Source organism: Pan troglodytes, chromosome 5 (assembly GCF_028858775.2).
Source record: "Pan troglodytes isolate AG18354 chromosome 5, NHGRI_mPanTro3-v2.0_pri, whole genome shotgun sequence".
Classification (NCBI taxonomy): Eukaryota; Metazoa; Chordata; class Mammalia; order Primates; family Hominidae; genus Pan; species Pan troglodytes.
In genome coordinates, this window is record NC_072403.2 from 45,591,700 (window position 1) to 45,613,128 (window position 21,429).

Below are 21,429 nucleotides of genomic sequence, written 5' to 3' on the forward strand. Positions count from 1 at the left end.
CACTATTCTAGGAGCCAGGAACACAACAGTGAACAAAGGTAAAGAGGAGACCTTGCCTCCATGAAGTTTAATTCACACACAGGTGAGGCTCAAAGTGCCATGATGTGAACACCCCAGAAGCAGCCTTCAACCTATAATGGGCAGGAGTGGTCAAGTACCCTGGCTTCTTTGCCCCTTGGGTGGGACAACTCTGAGACATGTTCCTAACAGTTCCCCAGTGGGTACCAGTAGAAATAAGTCCCAGTTGCTTACAGTGGTAACCTGCTCTTTAAAGGACCCTACCTTCCTTTCCTTCGCTTTCTCACTTCCCTACTGCACTCCTGGTGCTTCCTGAACTCACCTCCCAAACAAATTACTTTCCCTGGAATCCTAGCCTCAGGATCTGCTTCTGGTGGCACCAGCTTAAGAGATGTCTCTTCATGCTGCAGAATCAGTGCATCTCCGATCCACTGGTTGGTCTCTTTTATTATCTTAGGAAACCCCCAACTAACTTTTTAATCCAAGTAACGCTTTTTATTTTACCGCTGACCCAGTAATTTTCACCCCTTGCATATACAATATTCTGTCAAGGAATCCTACTTCTTACAATCAAATAGCTTCATGCAACTCTTAGGCTTTTTTTTTTCTGTAGGTATTTTATCAAAAATTATGAATAACTTGTAGTTATTATTGCAAAAATGATAGTATGCAATTTCTTGATCAATTATTCTTAAGAAGAGAAACCCAGATTTAGGCTCACTTTTTACCTACAGTAATGAAATCTGTGTTTGAAATGTGCATCTTTAATACATTCTATACTGGTTACATCAACTGCTGTTGTTTTATTCACATTTACCAGCTGTAGGTAGAATGGGAATATTATCCCCTTTCTTGTTAAGTCCTTGATGGAGCTTGTCAAGGTCATCATCTTGTATAATTACATGGCTTTAAGCTGATATGTTAGTGTCCCTGTTTTTAATCATAAGACCATGTTCTCAGTTGAAAATATAATTTTAAAATTGTTACACTTAAAAGTTTAGATTTAAGTATAATTGTAAAGTCACAAAAGCCAGAAATGTGATGTCATCAGGAAATTCAGCATAGCAGCAAGTAAAGCCAAGTGCAGGTACATGTTTATAAACAACGCATCTGGCAAAGTGCAATTGTGGCCAGAAGTTGAACAGATCTGGGGAACAGGCAATGAGTTTTTGTACAATTCAGTGGTGAATAACGTTTCCTGTAAACTTGGAAAAAAAACAAAATGTCACTGGTGTTTTTGTGAATTTCAGATGGGATTAGCTTTATTGAATCCCATGGGGGAGAAGTTCCAGTGCAATAACTGAGATTGCCTAATTTACAGAATAGAAGAATATCACAGAACAAATGTCACTAAAATTTTTATAACTGAGGATTTTCTTACTGCTTTATTTTCAAATAATGATAAATTTACAGGAAGTCATAAAGAGAGTATAGAATAGTTCTCTGGACCCCATTTGCCCCAGTGGTTACATATTGCGCAACTGTAGTACATTTTCAAAACCAGGAAATTGACATTGGTACAATGTATGTGTATAGTTCTATGCCATTTTCTCACATGTGTAGAATTAAGCAATCACCACTGCCATCAAAATACAGAACTATTCTATCACTATAGAGATCTGCTGGTGTTAACATTTTACCAGTTTGAATGAAGTGTAGAAACCTTACTTCCCTTAGGGCCCCCTTCTCTTTAAAACACATAGGGGTGGAGTCACAGGTTTTTCCAAGGTATCTGGATGGAGTAAGGCAGCTAGTATCTACAAGTTTTCTGTCTTGCTACCCTGCCAGTCCCCTGGCCCTCTTGCTGGAGACAGTAGACTCTTCCTGAGGATTTTGTCTGAGCCCACTAGTGTTTCTGGGTGTCTGGTTTCTCCAGCATCCAATCTGGGCAGGGTGGTTAAGTGTCCCCGCTTTGTGCAGATATATGAGGGGAAAAATCCAAGGGGACTCACCATTCTGTCACTTCTCAGGTCCTGAGGTCTCTAGCTAGGCTATCTTCTCTTCAACTTTCAGAGTCATGTTTCTTTGTATATGACGTCCAGAGTCTTTAGCTGTACTTAGTAAGGGGAATAGAGATAAGTGTGTCTACTCTATCTTGGTCTGGAACCAGAGGTCACTAAGCATGTTTTTTAAGTGGCAAAGAAATTAAAGATTTCTAATTTTTTCATCCCTTACATTGAATAGGGCACTGACGCTTGTAAAGCACATTGTTTCTTTTCATCCTTAAAACAACCTTGTAAACTTACTGTTATTAGCATCCCCTTTCTCAGAAGGGATAACTGATTCAGAAGTGATATGTCTGATTCAGAGTCACATAGGGAGTTAGTCACAGGGCTAGGGCCAGAATTGGATTATTTGACTTGATGCCAAATATTTTGAGCCACAAAAGGTAAAACCATGAGTACACAGAAGTGAATGACTAAGATTTTTTTTAATCCTCTTTTGTGAGCCTTTTTCTCCCTATTCTGTCCTCCTTGTCTTGAAAGAGCAGGATCTCTTCTCTGGTTGGATTAGCAGAACTGGGTGTGCTAGGCAACCCACAGCATTATCAGCAAAGCCTGTTTCCTAAAGAGCAACAGGTAAAAGTCCTGCTGGGCAATGACCTTGGTACAACTGAGAGTGTGGTACTGCCCCCTGCCATGAGAAAATCCCCTGCATCAAGCCTTGGCCTCCCACCCAGCAAGAGCACATGTGCAAAAGTTGTCAAGCACATCCTTCTCCAAATCTGAGAGGGTAGCGTCTCTTTATAGTAAGAAGAGAGTGAAGGAAAAGAGAAATCTTCTTACTATAAATTGAAAGGCTGCTCCTGATAATGTTCATCACTGGTGAAATCAAAGGTTAACAAGTGGCGGCTCATAATGACTAATAGCTTTCCAAAAGCCAACCTCATTGGCCTTATTGTAGTGTAGGTGCCTTAGCTGTTCAGCACCAGCTACTGGGACTGTGTCATAGCATAGCCAGTCCTCCTGCCAGTGCACATTCTATTCATTTTGGTCAAACCATCATGCTCTTACAAAACACTGAATTTCCAAATTTTTGCAAAATTACTCACTGCACATAAAGTAAATTTCCTACACCCCAAGCTTTTAGGTAAAACATAGATTGGCTCTACTAGAAAACTGGAATTCTGCAAACTTGCAGATGTGTGGTAAGACCTCATAAATGTCTAGACTTCATAGTTTTCCTCCCTAAGTCTTTGAATGAAATGGGCATTCAAGGATAATGTACTATTTTTGCTTGAAGCTTCAGGTATTCTCTGATAGCCTACCACATATTCCAGAGATTGATGCACTTCAGTTTGAGAAGCATAACACTAGATTAAAAAAAAAAACAAATAAAACAAGAAGCTCTTTTGTATACTGCAATACCATAGACATTTGTAGACTTCTTAAATCTTACCTTTATAAAAAAAATTCATCCAGAAATTAATGAGCAAAATTCAGATGACAAAAGGCAGTTTTGACAATGTTACTAATCAACCCAAATAGATTTCAAAGACACCTGAGATTAGAAGAGGTATCATGATGAAGCACTTCCTAGTGGAAATGTACTAAATAATAAATAACCACAAAGATTATTTTACTTTATTTCCAATAATACAAAGTTCAAGCTTTATTATTTCTCCCCATACATGCAGTCCCATACAGCTTTGGTCCCCGCCCTTTTTGGCACCAGGGACTGGTTTTGTGGAAGACAATTTTTCCACCAAATAATTGTGTGTTGTCGGAGGGATGGTTTTGGGATGAAACTGTTCCGCCTCAGATCATCAGGCATTAGTTAGATTCTCATAAGGAGTGTGTAACCTAGATTGCTCGCATGCACAGTTCACAATAGGGTTTGTGCTCCTATGAGAATCTAATGCCGCAGCTGATCTGACAGGAGGTGGAGCTCAGGCAGTAATGCTCCCTCCACCAGCACTCACCTCCTACTGTGTGGCCCAGTTCCTAACAGGCCACAGACTGGTACCGGTGCGTGGCCTGGGGCTTTGGGGACCCCTGCTATATAGTCATGCACATAATATCACTGGTTTGGACGAAGTAGAAAAGATGTCTAAATTGGTGAGATTCCTGAATTACAGAATTTTGGACAGAAATGTGATTAGTTTTATTTAGCCTTAATTGCATACAGTAACCAGAATTAAGTTACAATGTGTTAACCCAGTAGAATAACTTTAAAGGGCTAGTTTAAAGTGGTCAGATTTTATGTTGGGAATGTGTTCTTGAAGGCTAATCTTTACTAGGAATAGCAGACATTTCTGTTTAATATCTGAAGTGGTATAGTGTCTATTCAAAGGCCTGCCAAATTATGTAATTCTTAAAAATTTGATTTTCAATGTATGGGGATACATTACTTTAAATATTGTGCATAAATGACACTTTATTTTATTAGTATTTTATGTTTTACCATTTCAAAGTCATACAATTTGCATAAAATATAAACATCCTGTATACAGCATATTTAAAGTCGATGAAAAAAGTGATTCCCTCCCCAGGCTCTTAAATAAGTCAATTTGCTTAACAACACTCTCCTACAGAGATGAATGAGAAGAAAATGTGAATCTGCCCCCAACTGTCTATTCACTGGTGCAGTACATGTTTCTGCAGAGGAGAAGCTTGGATTAGGGACAGTAAGATACTCCTAGCACCCTGGAGGAAAGAGGGCCTCACGCCTAGCAAATAACACACCATGCCCTCAGCACATGCCATCCCTTCCCCATAGACACAAGGGTAGGCCACAGTGAACAGAAACAGCATGCTCAAACAGACAAACGCATTCTCAAATGACAGGGATAAGCCCACCTCTAAGAATCACCAGTATCTGAGGGAAATCTGCACCAGGAAAGCAAGGTACCAAACTCATCAGAAGAACATGCACATAAAGAAAAAGAAGACAGGAAAAAAAAAAAACCCCAGTGTTTCAAAAGATCATTATCTTCAGAGGGAAAGGGAGGATACCACATTCACAAGCAAGAATAGACTTTTTCATTTCCTAGAAATGAAAAATAAAATAGCAAAAATTAAAAAATTTAGAGGGATAAAGAGGAATTCACCACTGAAAAGCAAATTACCATGCTGGAAGTCTGTGCTGACAAATTCTTGCAGAACTCAGAACCACAGGGCAAAGAGAGGAGAACTATGAATGGGAAGTTGTAATATTTGAAGGATAGGACTGCAAGGTCCAGAAATAAAGAATAGATATGTTAGAGGTAAGAAAATTATTTAGGAGGCCGAGGTGGGAGGATCGCCTGAGCCCAGGAGTTTGAGACCAGTCTGAGACCCCATCTCTATAAAAAATTTAAAAAATTAGCCGAGTGTGGTAGCATGCATGTGTAATTTCAACTACTCGGGAGGCCTTGAGGCAGGAGGGTCGTTTAAGTCCAGCAGATCAAGGCTGCAGTGAGCTGTGATCATGCCACTGCACTCCAGCCTGGGCAAAAGAGTGAGACTATGTCTCAAAAACTAAAAATTAAAAAATTAAATAATAAATAAATAAATAAATAAAAATGAGATCACTTTAAAAAAAAAAGAAAGAATTTTTTTTAATTACCAAAGAAATGGTCCATGTGATGACCCTTGAATTTGAGTTTTCAGATTGAAATAGCTGACTGAGAGATAAGAATACATGAAAAAAAAATCCTTACCTAGACTCATTAATATCAAATTTCATAAAAAGAAAAAAAGAAAAAAATCCTAAAAACGCCTGGAAAGTAAAAAAAAAAAAAAAAAAAAGTATGTCTAAAAAGAAATAAGAATCAGATTGGCATGGACATCTTTTCAACAACCCTGTATGCAAAGAGACAATGAAGCAGTATCTTCACAGTTTGGAGAGGAAAGAACTGTTAACACAGAGTGCTATACCCAGTCAAATGGCTGGGTATAGCAGCCTCAACCTGCTGGGCTTAAGTGATCCTCCCACCCGAACCTCCTGAGTAGTTGGAACTACAGGCATGCACCACCATGCCCAGCTGATTTTAAAATTATTTATAGAGACAAAAATCTCACTATGTTGCCCAGGCTGGTCTTGAACTCCTGGGCTCATTTAACTGTGAAGGGAAAGGAAAGACTTCAGAAAGTTCCCCAGTCCTGAATTTTTTCTAAGAGGTTATTAGAGGATGATTACCAAAAGGAATCTAAGAATTAGACACGAATACAAGAAACAGTGATAGACAAAGAAATAGATATAACTTTGAGATAATTAAAATAAATGTTAATAAAAATTAATAATAATAATTCAGACAGAAATATCAGTTGATCTCCACAGTGGAAGTTGTAGAGGTATAGGAGAGGCAAAGTAAAAGTATCCTAACATTCTTGACTAGAGAAAAGACAGAGAGAGCAAGACAGAGACAGAGACAAAGTTTTTGATATTGAGAAAAATACAAATGTTTAAATATCTGAATTTAAACTAGAGCTGTTGAAGTACAATGTACAACTTGAGAAAGAAAACGGAAGCAGCAACAACAGTCAAACCAACAAAAAGCAAGAAAGGAAAAAAAAATTAGGGAGTATAATAAAGAGGAGAAAGAAAATAACATAGGAGGAATAGCTCCAAATTATGGCGATCATAAAAAAGATAAACTGGTTAAAGTAACTAATTAAAGATCAAGAACTGTGGGTTTAGCTAAAAAGGCAAAAGCAGCTATATTTTATTTATTAGGCCCATTCTTAAAAACAAAATGTCACAAAGCAGTTGAACTAGGAGAAGGAGAAAGACAAGACAAAGGCTGACAGAAAAAAATAGCAAAACTAATTTCAGGAAAAAAAAAGAATACAAGGAGAAAAGTAATAAAAAGGATAAAGAGGAATATTTCTTATTGACAAAAGATAAAACCCACTGGGACCAACTTGAGCTGCTTGGATAAAAGTGCTCTTGCCTGTCGTTTTTGAAACCTTGTTATCATGGAGTTTGTCACATCAGTGAATAAAACGAAGCCCCTGCCTTCATGGAGCTTTGTTTTAGTGGAGGCAAATAGACACAAAAACTAATATAGAATTAAACTATATAATATGTCAGGGCCAGATGCGGTGGCTCACACCTGTAATCCTAGCACTTTGGGAGGCCGAGGTGGGTGGATCACGAGGTCAGGAGTTCAAGACCAGCCTGGCCAAGATGGTGAAACCCCGTCTCACAAGACAGAAAACCAAACACCGCATGTTCTCACTCATAGGTGGGAATTGAACAATGAAAACACTTGGACACAGGGTGGGGAACATCACACCCCAGAGCCTGTCATGGGGTTGGAGACAGGGGGAGGAATAGCATTAGGAGAAATACCTAATGTAAATGACGAGTTAATGGGTGCAGCAAACCAACATGGCACATGTATACCTATGTAACAAACCTGCACGTTGCGCACATGTACCCTAGAACTTAAAGTAAAATAATAATTTTAAAAATGTCAGATGGTGATATGTGCTAAAATAAATAAAGTCAAATAGGGAAGGGTAACGGAGGTGCAATTTTAAATAAGGTACTGCAGGAAGGCCTTACTGAGAAAGCCGCTATGAGCAAAGATTTCAAGTTGCTGAGGGAGAAACCATGCAGATTTCTGAGGGAAGAGAATTCCGGGCAGAGGGAACAGCAAGAGGAAATGGTCACCGCATACAATTAAAACCGCATAAATTAACTGAGAAGGAATGGAGAACCAGGAGAGTGTGACAAGTGAACAAAGTATTTGGAGGAGGATGGAGTGATCAACTGTGTCAAAATGGCAGACATATCACATAGCATGAGGACTGGGAAATGATCATTATTAAATTTAGCAAATAGAAGTCATAGTTGACTTTGGCAAAAACAATTTCAGTGAGGCAGTGGAGGTGAAAGCTTGATAAGAACAGGGTTTAGGAGAGGAACTGAAGTAGTGAATATAGTAGGCCATTTCTGTAAAGTAAAGCTGAAGCAAAGGGCAGTAGCTGGAGGAGAAAGAGGGGTCAAGATGAGAGAGTCTGTAGTGGAAGGAAAACCCAGGCATCCATGAAAAAGAAACTTAAGGTTCCTTTCCTGAATGATGTTAGGAAGTTTAAAAATAAAACACGTGAAACTAGCTATCTGAAAAATGACACAACCCAAATGATTACTAAAAAGAAGAGAATTTCAGAAATGTTTGACATCTAATCAAGGAGACTTGAATTTCATCTAAAGAGGTGTTATTGGATTGTTGGATTTTGATTATAACTCTGAAATAGTTTAAGCCTACTTTATTGTAAGTTACCTAATGAAGGAGACTGTATTAAAAAGACAAGGGCATGGTTTGCATAGGATTCATAAAACAGGAGTTTGAGAGACAAAATGTGGCACTGTGTTCCCAGCAATGTCCACTAAAAAAGGTGTACTGATGAGCAGACTTGAAAACTGGGCTCATTTAGCAGGTATAATTTTCATTATTTAACTGTAAAGATGAATGTTGTCTTGGGATTATCATTAGGTCATTAGCATCATCCAAATGATTTCAGATCAGAAAGCAAGCTTATGAGCAGTAGTTTTCCATATGGATTCCTTATAAGAGGACTCTGTGCTTGAGTGTCTAGTCCCTAGGAGACTGTGAATACATATTAATAAATTGGCATTCTGATTTATTTGGTACTCTCATGTGAGTTTGGTTCTAGTAGTCAGCAGCCTAGAATTAGCTAGATATATTAAAGCAAAGGGCCAAGCTTTGAAATGACACTGAGGTAGAGCAGGGCCAGCATCATTAGGCAGCCTCCCAGGTGCCACCCATACCTTATCCTTTGTCCATCTAACCATATGTTTGAAGTACTGCACTGAGGAAAGAACACTGAACTTAACAGTCAGAAAGTCATCTAGGACTCTGCCACCACTACCCATGCAACCCTGAGTAGTGTCACTTAATTTCTGTGACCCTCAGTTTATATATCTTTACAAATAGGAGTAACAATAGCTAGTCTATTTTGCTGTGTTATTTTGTTTTGTTTTGTTTTGAGACTCAGAATCTAAATCTAAAACAAATGGTTATAGGAACAGAAGGTATTAATGCCGTCATCATTACATGTCCTGCAGCCTAAGTATATAATTGATACACTTAAGCACACTACCACAGTTATCTGAGAATTGAAGGCAACATGAAAAACCACGAGCCCACTGAACAAAATATGGGAAATCCTACCTCCCAGCAACTGGTTTGGCAATGTTTTCAAAAATGGTCTCTTGGTTTGCATCCTGATCAAAAATTCTTTGAAATCTGCAATGTGAAAAATAGTAATTAGTTAAAAGCTGCACCTCCAAACACTATCAGATTAATAAATCTTGTTTTTCTGAAAGCTTTATAAATTACCCCATATTTACATCACTGGGCTTACCTAACTTAGCACAATGTTTGCCCTGTAGTCTCAACCACACTGTGCTGTTGTACTCCTCTATACAAATGGTGGGTAAACAGTATTGCTTTGACAAGATCTGCACAATAAATCCCTCTGAAAAACTGCAGCAGCTTTGAACCAAATAACAAATTGTGTGCTTTTTAGCTCTCAAGAGGGACAGTGTCTACAATTGGCAAGAAATTCAAAACCAGATAGCTGCATGAAATGGAAATCCAAGAACAGGATGTAAACAGCCAAGGAAATTCTAATATCTGACCTGTGAGAAAAGAATGCAACTGTGAATTGTATGATTATCGAACTTAGTTTTAGTATTTTGAACTAAAGTTTATTTTTCCACTAATTTGGTGCTATATCCTAGCATCAACCATTTAATTCTCAGGATGGTTTTGTTTCATTTTTTGACCATGAGTCAAAAGTCAAAAAGTAAATTATGATAGACCTGTCCCACAGAGAGAAGGTTTAATCAGATTGGCAATGGCTTAGCGGAAGGGAGTGGAGGTGTGGTGTCAATTTCACTCTTCTTGCAATGCTTCTCTGACTTAGCTTAGTACTGGATTGCAAGCACAGTGGAACACTCGGGGTAGAAGACACAGAATCTATTTTTTTTTTTTTTTTTGAGACAGAGTCTCGCTCTGTCACCCAGGCTGGAGTGCAGTGGCGCTATCTCACCTCACTGCAACCTCTGCCTCCTGAGTTCAAGCGATTCTCCTGCCTCGGCCTCCCGAGTAGCTGGGATTACAGGTGCACCATCACGCCTGGCTAATTTTCGTATTTTCAGTAGCGACAGAGTTTAGTAGAGACAGCTGACCTACCTCCATTTTAGAGAAGCAAACAATGAACTTATACAAAGAGATAATCTAAGGCACTCTGGCTAGTATGTCATTTAGCAGGGAAGATTGTATTTTAGACAGTAATATTTACTGTTTAGTGTGCCCAGATTGCTTCTCAAAACTCTATAGATGTATCACAGCTTCAGATATGAACACCAACATAACACAGAGGTCAACATAACACATAGCTGCTGAACTGCTTTTCAGAGCACTGTGTAGTATGAGGTCTGAGCACATATTCTCAGCTTTTGAGGAGAATGGTGATAACGCTGGTTCACTTCTTTTATCAGATGGGTGATGACTGGGTGAATCAATTAGCCATTTTCTACCCCACTTATTTAAAAAAAGAGTAATTATATCTACTACCATGTAAATAAAAGAGATGGCAGAAGTTTTAAAGAAGGCAGTGAATCACACACAGAATATCTTCTGAAAGGTACCTTGTGTAAAATTAATGATAGCATTTTCATTTCTAATTGATCTATTCATTCCACAAACACATACTGAGGGCCTACCATGTACCAGTCACTTCTAACAAGATTTAAATTAAACTAAAATGTAATTTTAGTATAATATCTATAAAGCATATTGAATTCCTTGGGGGAAAATGACATCCTCCACTATTTAAAATAGCAGGTGGTAGAAACACAAGCAATCCAGATTTCTCTTTTTATTGACTTTTCCCCACACATTTTGGAAGAACGATTTTAGCACCAAAGTTTACAATAAACCATTAACTATATATTAAGCATCAAATGTCATCATCCCAAAATATTGCATTTTATACAATATAGTTGCATAGTAATCTGAAAAGGCATTTTGATCAGCTGTCTTCTGAAAACCACTGAAGAGCACAATACGATCACAATTAGAAGGGATTTTAACAGGTTCAGTCTAATGATTAACAGAGGAAGAAGTCGAGATCCACAGAGATAAAGTAATTACTCAGAGTCTTAGAGCTCATCAATAATATGCCTTGAGACATAACTTAGGTTTCCTGATTCTTAGGAGGTCTTTTCATTTGTTAGGAACTTGAGTAGGCTTTTTCTAAACTTCATTTCAAACTCAGCATATGCTGACTTCTTCCCACCCTAAAGAATGGTGCACTTCCTGTGCTCTTCCTCATCTCAGAAAGCAACAGCTCTATCCCTCTAAATGTTCAGTCCAAAACCATTAGGATCTGCTTGACTCCTCTGTTTCTACTATACTTTATGTCTAATCCATCAGCAAACTCTGTCAGGTGAGACCTTCACAATATATCCAGAATTCAATTATTTCTCAACATTTCCACTGTTACCACCTTGGTCCACGCTACCATAATTTCTTGCCTGGTATCTCTTGCAATAGCCTAACTAGTCTTTTCCCCCTTCCAGCCTGTTTTCCACATGTCAACAAGAGTGATCCTGCTAAAACATAAGTGAGATAATTTCATTCCTCTGCTCAAAGCCCTCCATTGCCTTCTCACGGCTCAAGTCCTCACAATGACTTATAAGGCTCTATGTGATCTGGCCATTCTGCTGCCTCATGCTTACTCTACTCCTCATGCTTACTCTACTCCTCATGCTTACTCTACTCCTCATGCTTACTCTACTCATGCTTACTCCCCTCTACCTCTTGCTTACTCTACTCCAGCCACATAGATCACTTTTTCTCAAACATGCCGGGCGTTCTCCCCATTAGGGATTTCACTCTTGCTATTCCCTTGGCCTGAAAGTCTCATCCCTTAGATACTTGAATGGCTGGCTTCCTCACCTCCATCAAGTCTTTGCTCAAATGTTCCTTTGCTGTATACCTTCCCTGACCTATTAAATGTTGCAACCATTCCTCTCCTTCACCCCCCTCATCCAGCACTCCTCATTCCCCTTCTTTGTCACACTTTTCTCCATGGCACGTAGCACCTTCTGACGTACATTTTGCTTACTGATCTTCTCCTCTATCTCCTCCCACTAAAATGTAAGCTCCCTAAGAGCAGGAGCTTTGTTGTGTTCCCTGCTGTATTCCTAGCAATTAAAACAGCTCACAGTGGGTAGCCAATAAGTATTTATTGGTTGAATAAATGTTCTTGGGGGAAAACAGCCTTTAAAATGCTTAAATATTTATCTCTGAACATATGTGTAAGTTGAATATTTTATTAATTTTTAATTTTGAATATTAAAACCATTATTTTCAATTCAGAGATTTAAAAATAAGCCAATTGTGCTTTTACAACAATTGCACTCTGTTTGTATCTATATAAAGAGTACTTTGGGGCCGGGTGCAGTGGTTCACACCTGTAATCCTAGCACTTTGGGAGGCTGAGGCGGGCAGATCACTCGAGGTCAGGAGTTCTAGACCAGCCTGGCCAATGTGGTGAAACCCTGTCTCTACTAAAAATGGAAACAAAATTAGCCAGGTGTGGCGGTGCATGCCTGTAATCCCAGCTACTCAGGAGGCTGAGGCAGGAGAATTGCTTGAACCCAGGAAGCGGAGGTTGCAGTGAGCCGAGATCACGCCATTGCACTCCAGCCTGGGCGACAGAGTGAGATTCCATCTCAAAAAAAAAAAAAAAAAAGAATACTTTGGATAGGGTCCATAGATAAAGACATAGTAAATTGTTCTTATCAATCAAATGGAATCATGTTGAATAAAATATTTCAGCAAACTGTTGTTTTATGTAATAGATTTTGGCCTAGGCCAGCTGGTAACAAGTCACAATTATGAAGGTATGTAGCACGCTTACATCACTGGGAGAACGCCCTCTTCAGAAAAAGCAAAGCAGGGGCCAGGCGCGGTGGCTCACACCTGTAATCCCAGCACTCTGGGAGGCCAAGGAGGGTCAGATCGCTTGAGCCCAGGAGTTCAAGACCAGCCTGGGCAACATGGTAAAACTCAGTCTCTACCAAAAAAAAAAAAAAATCAGCTGGATGTGGTGGTGCATACCTGAAGTCTCACTACAGGCTGAGGTGGGAGAATCACCTGAGCCCTGAAGGTCAGAACTGCAGTGAACTGAGATTGTAGCACTGTACTCCAGCCTGGGTGACAGAGTGAGACCCTGTCTTAGAAAAAAAAAAAAAAGAAAGAAAGAAAAAGAAAAGCACAGGTTTTAGGGCTATTCCTTAAAGGATATAATGAAAGACAATGGGGAGACATAAAGACAAGGTGAGGACCGCCCCACTAGGCAACAATAGGTTAGCAAGCCTTGCTTGTACTTACTGTAAAAGACACAATAAGAAAATGAGGTGGAAGTGGAGGGGGAGATGTATATTATATATGAAAGATAAAAGGTAGAGTTATGAAGACCAAGGAGAATTCTTTATGAGACAACAAAAAAAGCAAATAAGAATTTAAAAAGAAAAAGGCCAGATACGGTGGCTTATGCCTGTAATCCCAGCACTTTGAGAGGCCGAGGCAGGTGAATCACTTGAGATCAGAAGTTCGAGACCAGCCTGGCCCACATGGCGAAACCCTGTCTCTACTAAAAATACAAAAATTAGCTGGGCATGGTAGCAGGTGCCTGTAATCCCACTTACTTGGGAGGCTGAGGCAGGAGAATCGCTTGAACCCGGGAGGAGGAAGTTGTAGTGAGCCAAGACTGCGCCATTGCACTCCAGCCTGGGCGATAGAGCAAAACTCTGTCTCAAAAAAAAAGAAAAGAATTTAAAAAGAAAAAGAGAGAAAGAGAGAGAGGAACAAAAAAAAATCTGGGATAGTTTTATCCAAAGGGCAAAGGCAGGAATAGTCTCAAAACACGGCCTTTGTAAAACAGTCTAGAGATACATTGAAGAGAAGAATTAGGATTCTTTCAGCAGGATCCAGAAATCCGTCACCAAAATTTGGGCCAGAGGTCAAAGACGGATTTAATTTGGGCTCAAACTTCCCCAGAAATCAAAAGTGGAGATTAAAAGAAATAGATTAATCTGAAAATGGAGACTAAAGAGAATGTGAAATAGCTATACTCCCTAAATTCAAGACCTAGCTACAAAAAGAGTATTCAGACCAAAGGCACTGATGACCATGCAAGGGTAGCTGTTTGGTATTTTTCAACTGAGCCATTATAGTTCAGCATCACCCAAGAGAAATAGAATGGCATCCATAAATGTGAGAGCATATGTAATTTAAAATTTTCTACTAGCCACGTTTTTTAAAAAAGCAAAAAGATTAGTTGGGCATGGTGGTGCAGGCCTATAGTTCCAGCTATTCAGGAGGCTAAGGTGGGAGGATCACTGGAGCCCAGCAGTTCAAGGCCACAGTGAACTATGACTCCACCACTGCCCTCCAGCCTGGGAGACAGAGCAGGACCCCGTCTTAAAAATTTAAAATAAAATAAATAAAACTTTAAGAAACAGCTGAAATTAATTTTAATAATATACTTTTAACCAAAGTTAGAAGTTTCATGTACCAAAATGTTACAATTTCAGCAAATAATCAATATGAAAAATGTCTTGAGATATTTTACATTCTTTTTTCTTCATGTTAAGTCTTCAAAACTCCTTCATATGTTTTATACTTTACAGCACATCTCAATTCGGTTTGAACATACTTCAAGTGTTCAAGAACCACATGTGGCTTGTGGCTATTATATTGGACAGCACAGATATAGAGTATACATATGTGTATATGAGGTCCAAATATCATATATATTATAAAGAAGGCTTACCTGTGTAGCACACAAATGATACTGTAAGTTCTTACCTTCAGTGAAGTTTAATCATGCATTGGAACTTTCTGTAAGTGCTAAACCATAGTGGGTTGAGTAGGAAAATACTAGATAAACAGAGCTAGTAAAGAAAGGCTGGAATCTTGGAATACAATCTCAGATATAGAAATACACATTATTTTTGACCTTGGGCACAGCAGTGAAAAGGCAACTTGAGTTCAGTCTACTAGGTGAGGTGAAGAGCTGCGTTGCATTTTCCACAAGAAATGGTGCTAATGATTTCACAATGAATATTAATGCAGTACAAGAGTTAGTTCAATAATGAAACAGAAATGAAAAAAGGAGAAAGAAAAACTTACTTAAATTTGTAGCTTTCTCGCTTATTATTCACAAACCCATCTGCCAAATCACGTGGTAAGATAATTTCCAAGCTAGGTATTAACTTTTCATCTTCATCTATGGAATAAATCTGCAAATGTGAAGACAACAAATGGATATAAAATGGTGAAATTATGGCTTGAACTATCACCATGTTATTATGACTTGTAATGATATGAAAATTATACTCTTAAGATTAAAAAGTCATAATATCATATAATTTGAATAATTTTTCTCTTTGAACTGTGTGGATTCAGACAAATATGTGGAACTGAACCAGAAGTAAAACCTAAATTAATGCTGTATCAAAGTCAGATCATCTTTGAATGATCTAACATTCAAATATAAGTATTTGACTATCTCTGTTATTATTGTCATTGAGAAACTAATAGCCCGAAAGCAACATTTTATCTAAGTATTGCTTTAGTATTATGTATCAGGAGTTAACATTTTACTACAATCAATAAGCATTTCTGAGCATTTACAAAATACCAGAGATAAAAGGACTAGGTTTGGAGCCATCTCAGATAGCTCACCAATAATGCTCTAATTCAAGTTATGTTCAAAGAAGCCTAAGGTTCCATGAGACATTTTCAGGCATTTGATAAGAGAGATGTGGCTTCAAAAGACACATGTAATTCATGTATTTGATGTCATTTTCAAGGTTCTCATTCCAACTCAGCCACTAATTAGCAAGTGACCTGGGAGAAATCCTTAAGCCTTTCTAAGCTGATATGGAAATAGAGGGTCTTAACCAACACCCTTAGGCCTGTAACATTCTCTGATTCTCTTCCTGGTTTCCTACTCCATCATTTTTATTGGCCAGGAAAATTAAAAGTCAAGCCTATAAAGAGGTCATGTGGAATAAATAAAAGCATAAGATTTGTCCCAAGACTTAGGTCCAACACTGAGCTCAATTTACCAGCTGTGTGACCAGCCACCACTTTCAGAATTGAGGTTCCTTATACATAAAATGAGGAAAACAGAATTACCTCCCTTACAAGATTGCTGTGGGGATCAAATGATGTAATGGAAATGGAAGTATTTTGTAATGCACCATAAAAAAAAAAGTCATTAGATTTAAAGGTTTTTTTTTTTTTTTTTTAAAGGCTTCTTGTCTTTTACCATGAAATAAAATTCTTTCTAACAGGCAATACTTCCTGTTTAAGACCCATTTAGATGCTTGGTTATGAGGAAAAAGTCATATTCTTAAGCAAGTAAAAGCCTACCTAAATCTCCAGAAAGTTTTAATATTTTCCTAAGTATATTTTTATTGAAACTTCTCATTTAAAATGTGAAGAATTCATGCAGAAAAGTCATTACATAAAATAAAGTATTTGTAGAAAGCAATGGCATCAGGTTCAAGGCTTTCTGGCTAGGTTTTCTCAAGAGACATTTAAAAATTATATCCTGTTGGGCACTACATTAAAAAAAAAGTTTTATAGCCAGACAGGTGAGTGAAGGGGGTGTATAAGACATGAAACATACAAGAGTGAAGAGTTACATCCATTTTTAAAAAGTCTATATTTCTCTGCTCAGCAGACAGAAAAGAATATTAACTGCCATTAATGACCCTCCACTACTCTGATTAAGACACTCTTTGAGGCCTTAAGAAAAGTCCCTTAGAACCAAATCACTTGTTTAGTGTAATATTGGGTTTCTATCGTTATTCATAAAAATATTATTTGAGATAGTGAAGTTTTTTTTTTAAGAAGACAGAACAAGTGCAAGGATGAATATGAAAATGTTTTGAAATGTATAAAGCACTGTACAAATGGAAAGCATTACCACTGTTAAAACTATCAAAGATTCATTTTATATATCCTTTTTATTAATCCGTTATTACAATTTACTTTATGATGCCTTAAAGAATAAAAGTAATGCAGTCATGAAGCTATAAAATGAAGAGAAAGAAAAAATACCTTTGAGTCACTCTCAATTTAATATTACAAAAAGCATTTCTAGTCAGAGAAAGAACTCTACAATCTTTTGCGGACAAGAAGATATGGCATTAAACTGTGGAGTTTTTAAGGGAGAACAGGGATATATTAATTCAATATTTATTCATTCCCATTCTCTTTGTGTGTGTGTGTGTGTGTGACACCTAAAAATATGACACCTAAAACTACTTCCTGGAGGATCAAACAATCCACTCTACAGACTCACCAAAGACACACAAAATGAGGTACATTAAAATATCCAAACACTGCATTTTAAGAGAAAAGAAAGTTCAATATTAAATCCAAGACTCTCCATCCACTTCCCTGAGCCCCGCCCCCACCCATCCTGTCTCTTGACCTTATCCCAGCCTCCGCTCTGACTGCTGAGCCTGTGTAGATAAGCTCAACAGCTTAAGCTAAGAGTCTGGGGGGAAATGTTACATAAAATACACTTTTTACATATGATGCACTCTAAAAAGAAATGCATGTAAGTGATTATTAGAGGAGAGAAAATGGGAAGATACCCATGGTTCTTTCTATACTACTTTATTCCTGTTTTAAATACATAAATTATATGAGGCAAATGCTTAATCATGAGATGCTATGATATTCCACATAGACATATACCCAGTATATATACGGAACAGGAATACAACATTATTAATATGCCCACTCCATATACTCACAAATATGATCCAAATTGCCCTTGCCTAAATTGTCACTTTGGGGGGCAAAAAAGGTTTCCAAAAGGGGGATAGCTTTGAAATCAAAAATCCTTAATTAAAATTACAGCTCTGCTGTTCACAATAGCAAAGACATGGAACCAATCTAAATGCCCATCAGTGATAGACTGGTTAAAGAAAATGTGGTACATATACACCATGGAATACTATGCAGCCATAAAAAAGGATGAGTTCATGTCGTTTGCAGGGACATGGATGAAGCTGGAAACCATCATTCTCAGCAAACTAAAACAAGAACAGAAAGCCAAACACCACATGTTCTCACTCGTAAGTGGGAGCTGAACAATGAGAACGCATGCACACAGGGAGGGGAACATCACACCCTGGGGCCTGTCGCGGGGTGGGAGGCTAGGGGAGGGATAGCATTAGGAGAAATACTTAATGTAGATGACAGATTGATGGGTGCAGCAAACCACCATGGCACGTGTATACCTACGTAAGAAACCTGCACGTTCTGCACATGTACCCCAGGACTTAAAGTATAATAACGAATAAAATAAATGTTCTAAAATTGAAAAAAAAATTACAGCTATGCCACTCCCCAGCTGGGTGCCTTGGTCACATTATTTAACCTGAGACTCAGTTTCCTAATCTGTAAAATGAGGAAAATGACACCAACCTTGCAGGGTTCTTGTGAGAATGAGAGATAATGCAGATAAAGCACCTGTCAGGTGGCCATTTCTCAAGATACATAAGAATGACTATGCTCCCTTCTAGGCAGAAGAGAGGATGTTTCGAAATATTTAAGAAGCATACAAAGTGCTGGGCGCAGTGGCTCACGCCTGTAATCCCTGCACTTTGGGAGGCCGAGGCGGGCGGATCACAAGATCAGGAGGAGATCGAGACCATCCTAGCTAACACGGTGAAACCCCGTCTCTTCTAAAACCACAAAAAATTAGCCGGGCGTGGTGGCGGGCACCTGTAGTCCCAGCTACTTGAGAGGTTGAGGCAGGAGAATGCCGTGAATCCAGGAGGCAGAGCTTGCAGTGAGCCGAGATCGCGCCACTGCACTTCAGTCTGGGTGACAGAGCGAGACTCCGTCTCAAAAAAAAAAAAAAAAAAAAGAAAAGAAAAAAGAAAAAAAAGGTGCATACAAAGTATCATTGCTCAGAGTCAGGGCAATGTCTTAACCTTCTTTATACCTTCCTGAATTTAGCGGCTAGAGGAAGCACCTGGTAAATATTTAGCTAATTGTTTCTGAATGAAGTACACATGCGTATTCTTTGGGTCAGGATGCTTAAGCATCTACCTGTATCTATTAATACAAGGAGTATATGTAAAGGTTCAAGTTTATGTTGGAGAATAACAACAGAGTCAACTAATTACTGAGGCTCCACTGGGTGCAAAGTACTACATATGTGTATGCTTTGTGCATTTGTGTCTATCTACATTTGTATTATTTCAGAGGTACATAAACATGCATCTGTTGCTTGCACGTTTTGCCCGAGTGCCAAAATGTACCTTTGAGTGTATCTGCATGTGCGGTGCTGCGTGAGTTTCCCAGAAAGGTGCAATAAGTGCTTATGTGTAGTTGAAGCGCACACTATACAGGCATACTGAACATGCACTAGTCTGCCCCCGCGTGAACACGTGTGCCTGGGTGCAAAAAAATGGCTCTCTGCCGGGTCTGCGCTGTGCCAGGTGGGAGTGGCCTGGCTGTCGCGTAGCTGACAGCAGTGCGCGGGGGTCTTCGCGGCTGCAGGGCTCCTCGGTCAGTGTGTGCGGGATTCCGGGCGGCCTCGGCGCCCGCCAGCAAGCCCCTCACCTCCGCCCAGCCCCTTCGCGTGCCGCCGCCCGACCCCAGCCCAAGAGGCCCCGCCGCGCCGGCGCCCCGGAGGCTCCAGCCCGTACCCCTTGTTGGTGCTTCCGGACAGGGGGCTTCACCCTCGCGAATATCTGGATAGTCTGCTTCACCATCTCCTCCCTGGCTCTGCAATGACCCTTGACCTCTCTCAGGCCCGGGCTGCCAAAACTAACTCCCACCACCTCAGGCGACCCACAGTCTTAGCAACAGTAGCTAGGGACACTACCCAGTGAGCACCTTGGCAGCCAGGATCCCGCCTCCTCCCTCTAATTGGTCGCGACCCGAAGGAGGCCACTACGGGGCGGGGCTAGGGCGGGGAGGGCGAGGGTGGAGAGGAGAGCGCTGCGCATGCGCATGAGCGAGTGTCTGGGCTCTGGGTTTAGCGCCAGACCCGGCCTGGACAGTGTGGTTAAAGGGGAGCAACCACCATGCCTTGCCCCGCCCCGCTCATTCACCCATTTTATTCTCCATGCCCTTGCCTTTAAAAAAAAAAATACAGCACTGGGCCGGGCGTGGTGGCTCATGCTTGTAATCCCAGCAGTTTTTGGGAAGCCGAGGTGGTAGGATCGCTTGGAGCCCAGGAATTTGAGACCGGCCTGGGCAGCATAGTGAGACTCCGTCTCTACAAAAAATACAAAAGTTAGCCAAGCGTGGTGGAGCGCCTGTATCCCAGCTACTCGGGAGGTTGAGGCAGGAGGATCGCTTGAGCCCAGGAGGTCGAAGCTGTAGTGAGCCAAGATTGCAAAACTGCTCCAGCCCACTTGGAGATCACAGTCTGAAGAAGGAGACAGATTTTTTTTTTCCTTCACAAGGTCTCTCAAGTGACAAGGAGACAGATTTTCAACAGGAAATCAAAACCAAGGAATACAAACTATGCCATGATGGAATCAGAAGTGGGGCTAGCTCTGTTTTGGAAAAGGATAAAACTGGATGAAGGGGACTCTTTACCACACAATGGTCACGGCAAGAAAGGATGAGCTCTTCAAACACTGTTAGCACATGAAAAGATAGTCAACATTATTATCCACGTGGGAAATATAAATTAAAACCACAATGAGGCATCACTATTCATCTATCAGAATGGCTAAAAAAAAAAAAAAAAAAAAAAAAAAAGTGGCAACACCAGATGCTGGCAAAGATGTGGAGAAACTGAATCAGTTGCACTTTACTGGTAGGAATGTATAATGTAAAACATACACTGTATAAAGGTACAGCCACTCTGGAAAATAGTTTGACAGTTTCTTACAAAACTAAAGGTGCAACTACTCTAAGACACAGCAATTGCACTCTTGGGCATTTATCTCAGGTGAATGAAAACGTGTGTTCACACAAAAACCTGCACATGTGTGTTTATAGTTTTAGCACCTTTATTTGTAATAGCCCCAAACTGGAAAAAAAAACCCAGATGTTCTTCAGCTGATAGTTTAAAATAACTGGAATACCATTCAGCAATTAAGAAGGAAGGAAGTGTCGATACACGTAACAAATTGGTTGAATTTTCAGGGAATTATGTTTCATGAAAGAAGCCAGACTCGAAAGCTAAATACTGTATGGTTCTATTAGTATACCATTCGTGAAATGACAAAATTATAGAGAAGGAGAGAAATTAGTGGTTGCCAGGGAGGTGTGCAGGGTATGGTTAAAAAAGAAATCCTTGTGATGGGCTGTTCTGTATCTTGACTGTGATGGTGATCACAGAAATCTACACATGTGATAGCATTGCATAGAACAAATTACACACG

General features: G+C 39.5%; 1 protein-coding gene across 9 annotated transcripts in view; it reads right to left on the reverse strand.

Annotated features, from left to right (window-relative positions):
* Positions 1 to 20,028, reverse strand: part of KIF6 (kinesin family member 6) — a 382,518-nt gene extending 362,490 nt beyond the window's left edge. For 5 of the 9 annotated variants that reach the window (XM_016955398.4, XM_016955396.4, XM_016955395.4 and 2 more), the window contains exons 1-3: positions 19,735 to 20,028; positions 15,182 to 15,291; positions 9,143 to 9,217 (exon numbers count right to left, since the gene is read on the reverse strand). In XM_016955398.4, coding sequence (XP_016810887.1) covers positions 9,143 to 9,217; positions 15,182 to 15,291; positions 19,735 to 19,800 — 251 coding nt within the window. In that variant the 5' untranslated portion in view covers positions 19,801 to 20,028. Of the gene's footprint in view, positions 1 to 9,142; positions 9,218 to 13,695; positions 13,798 to 15,181; positions 15,292 to 19,734 lie in introns of all 9 variants that reach the window. The other 4 variants (XM_054685756.2, XM_054685757.2, XM_054685758.2 and 1 more) reach the window with 4 other exon arrangements.
* Positions 20,029 to 21,429: the final 1,401 nt, after the last annotated feature.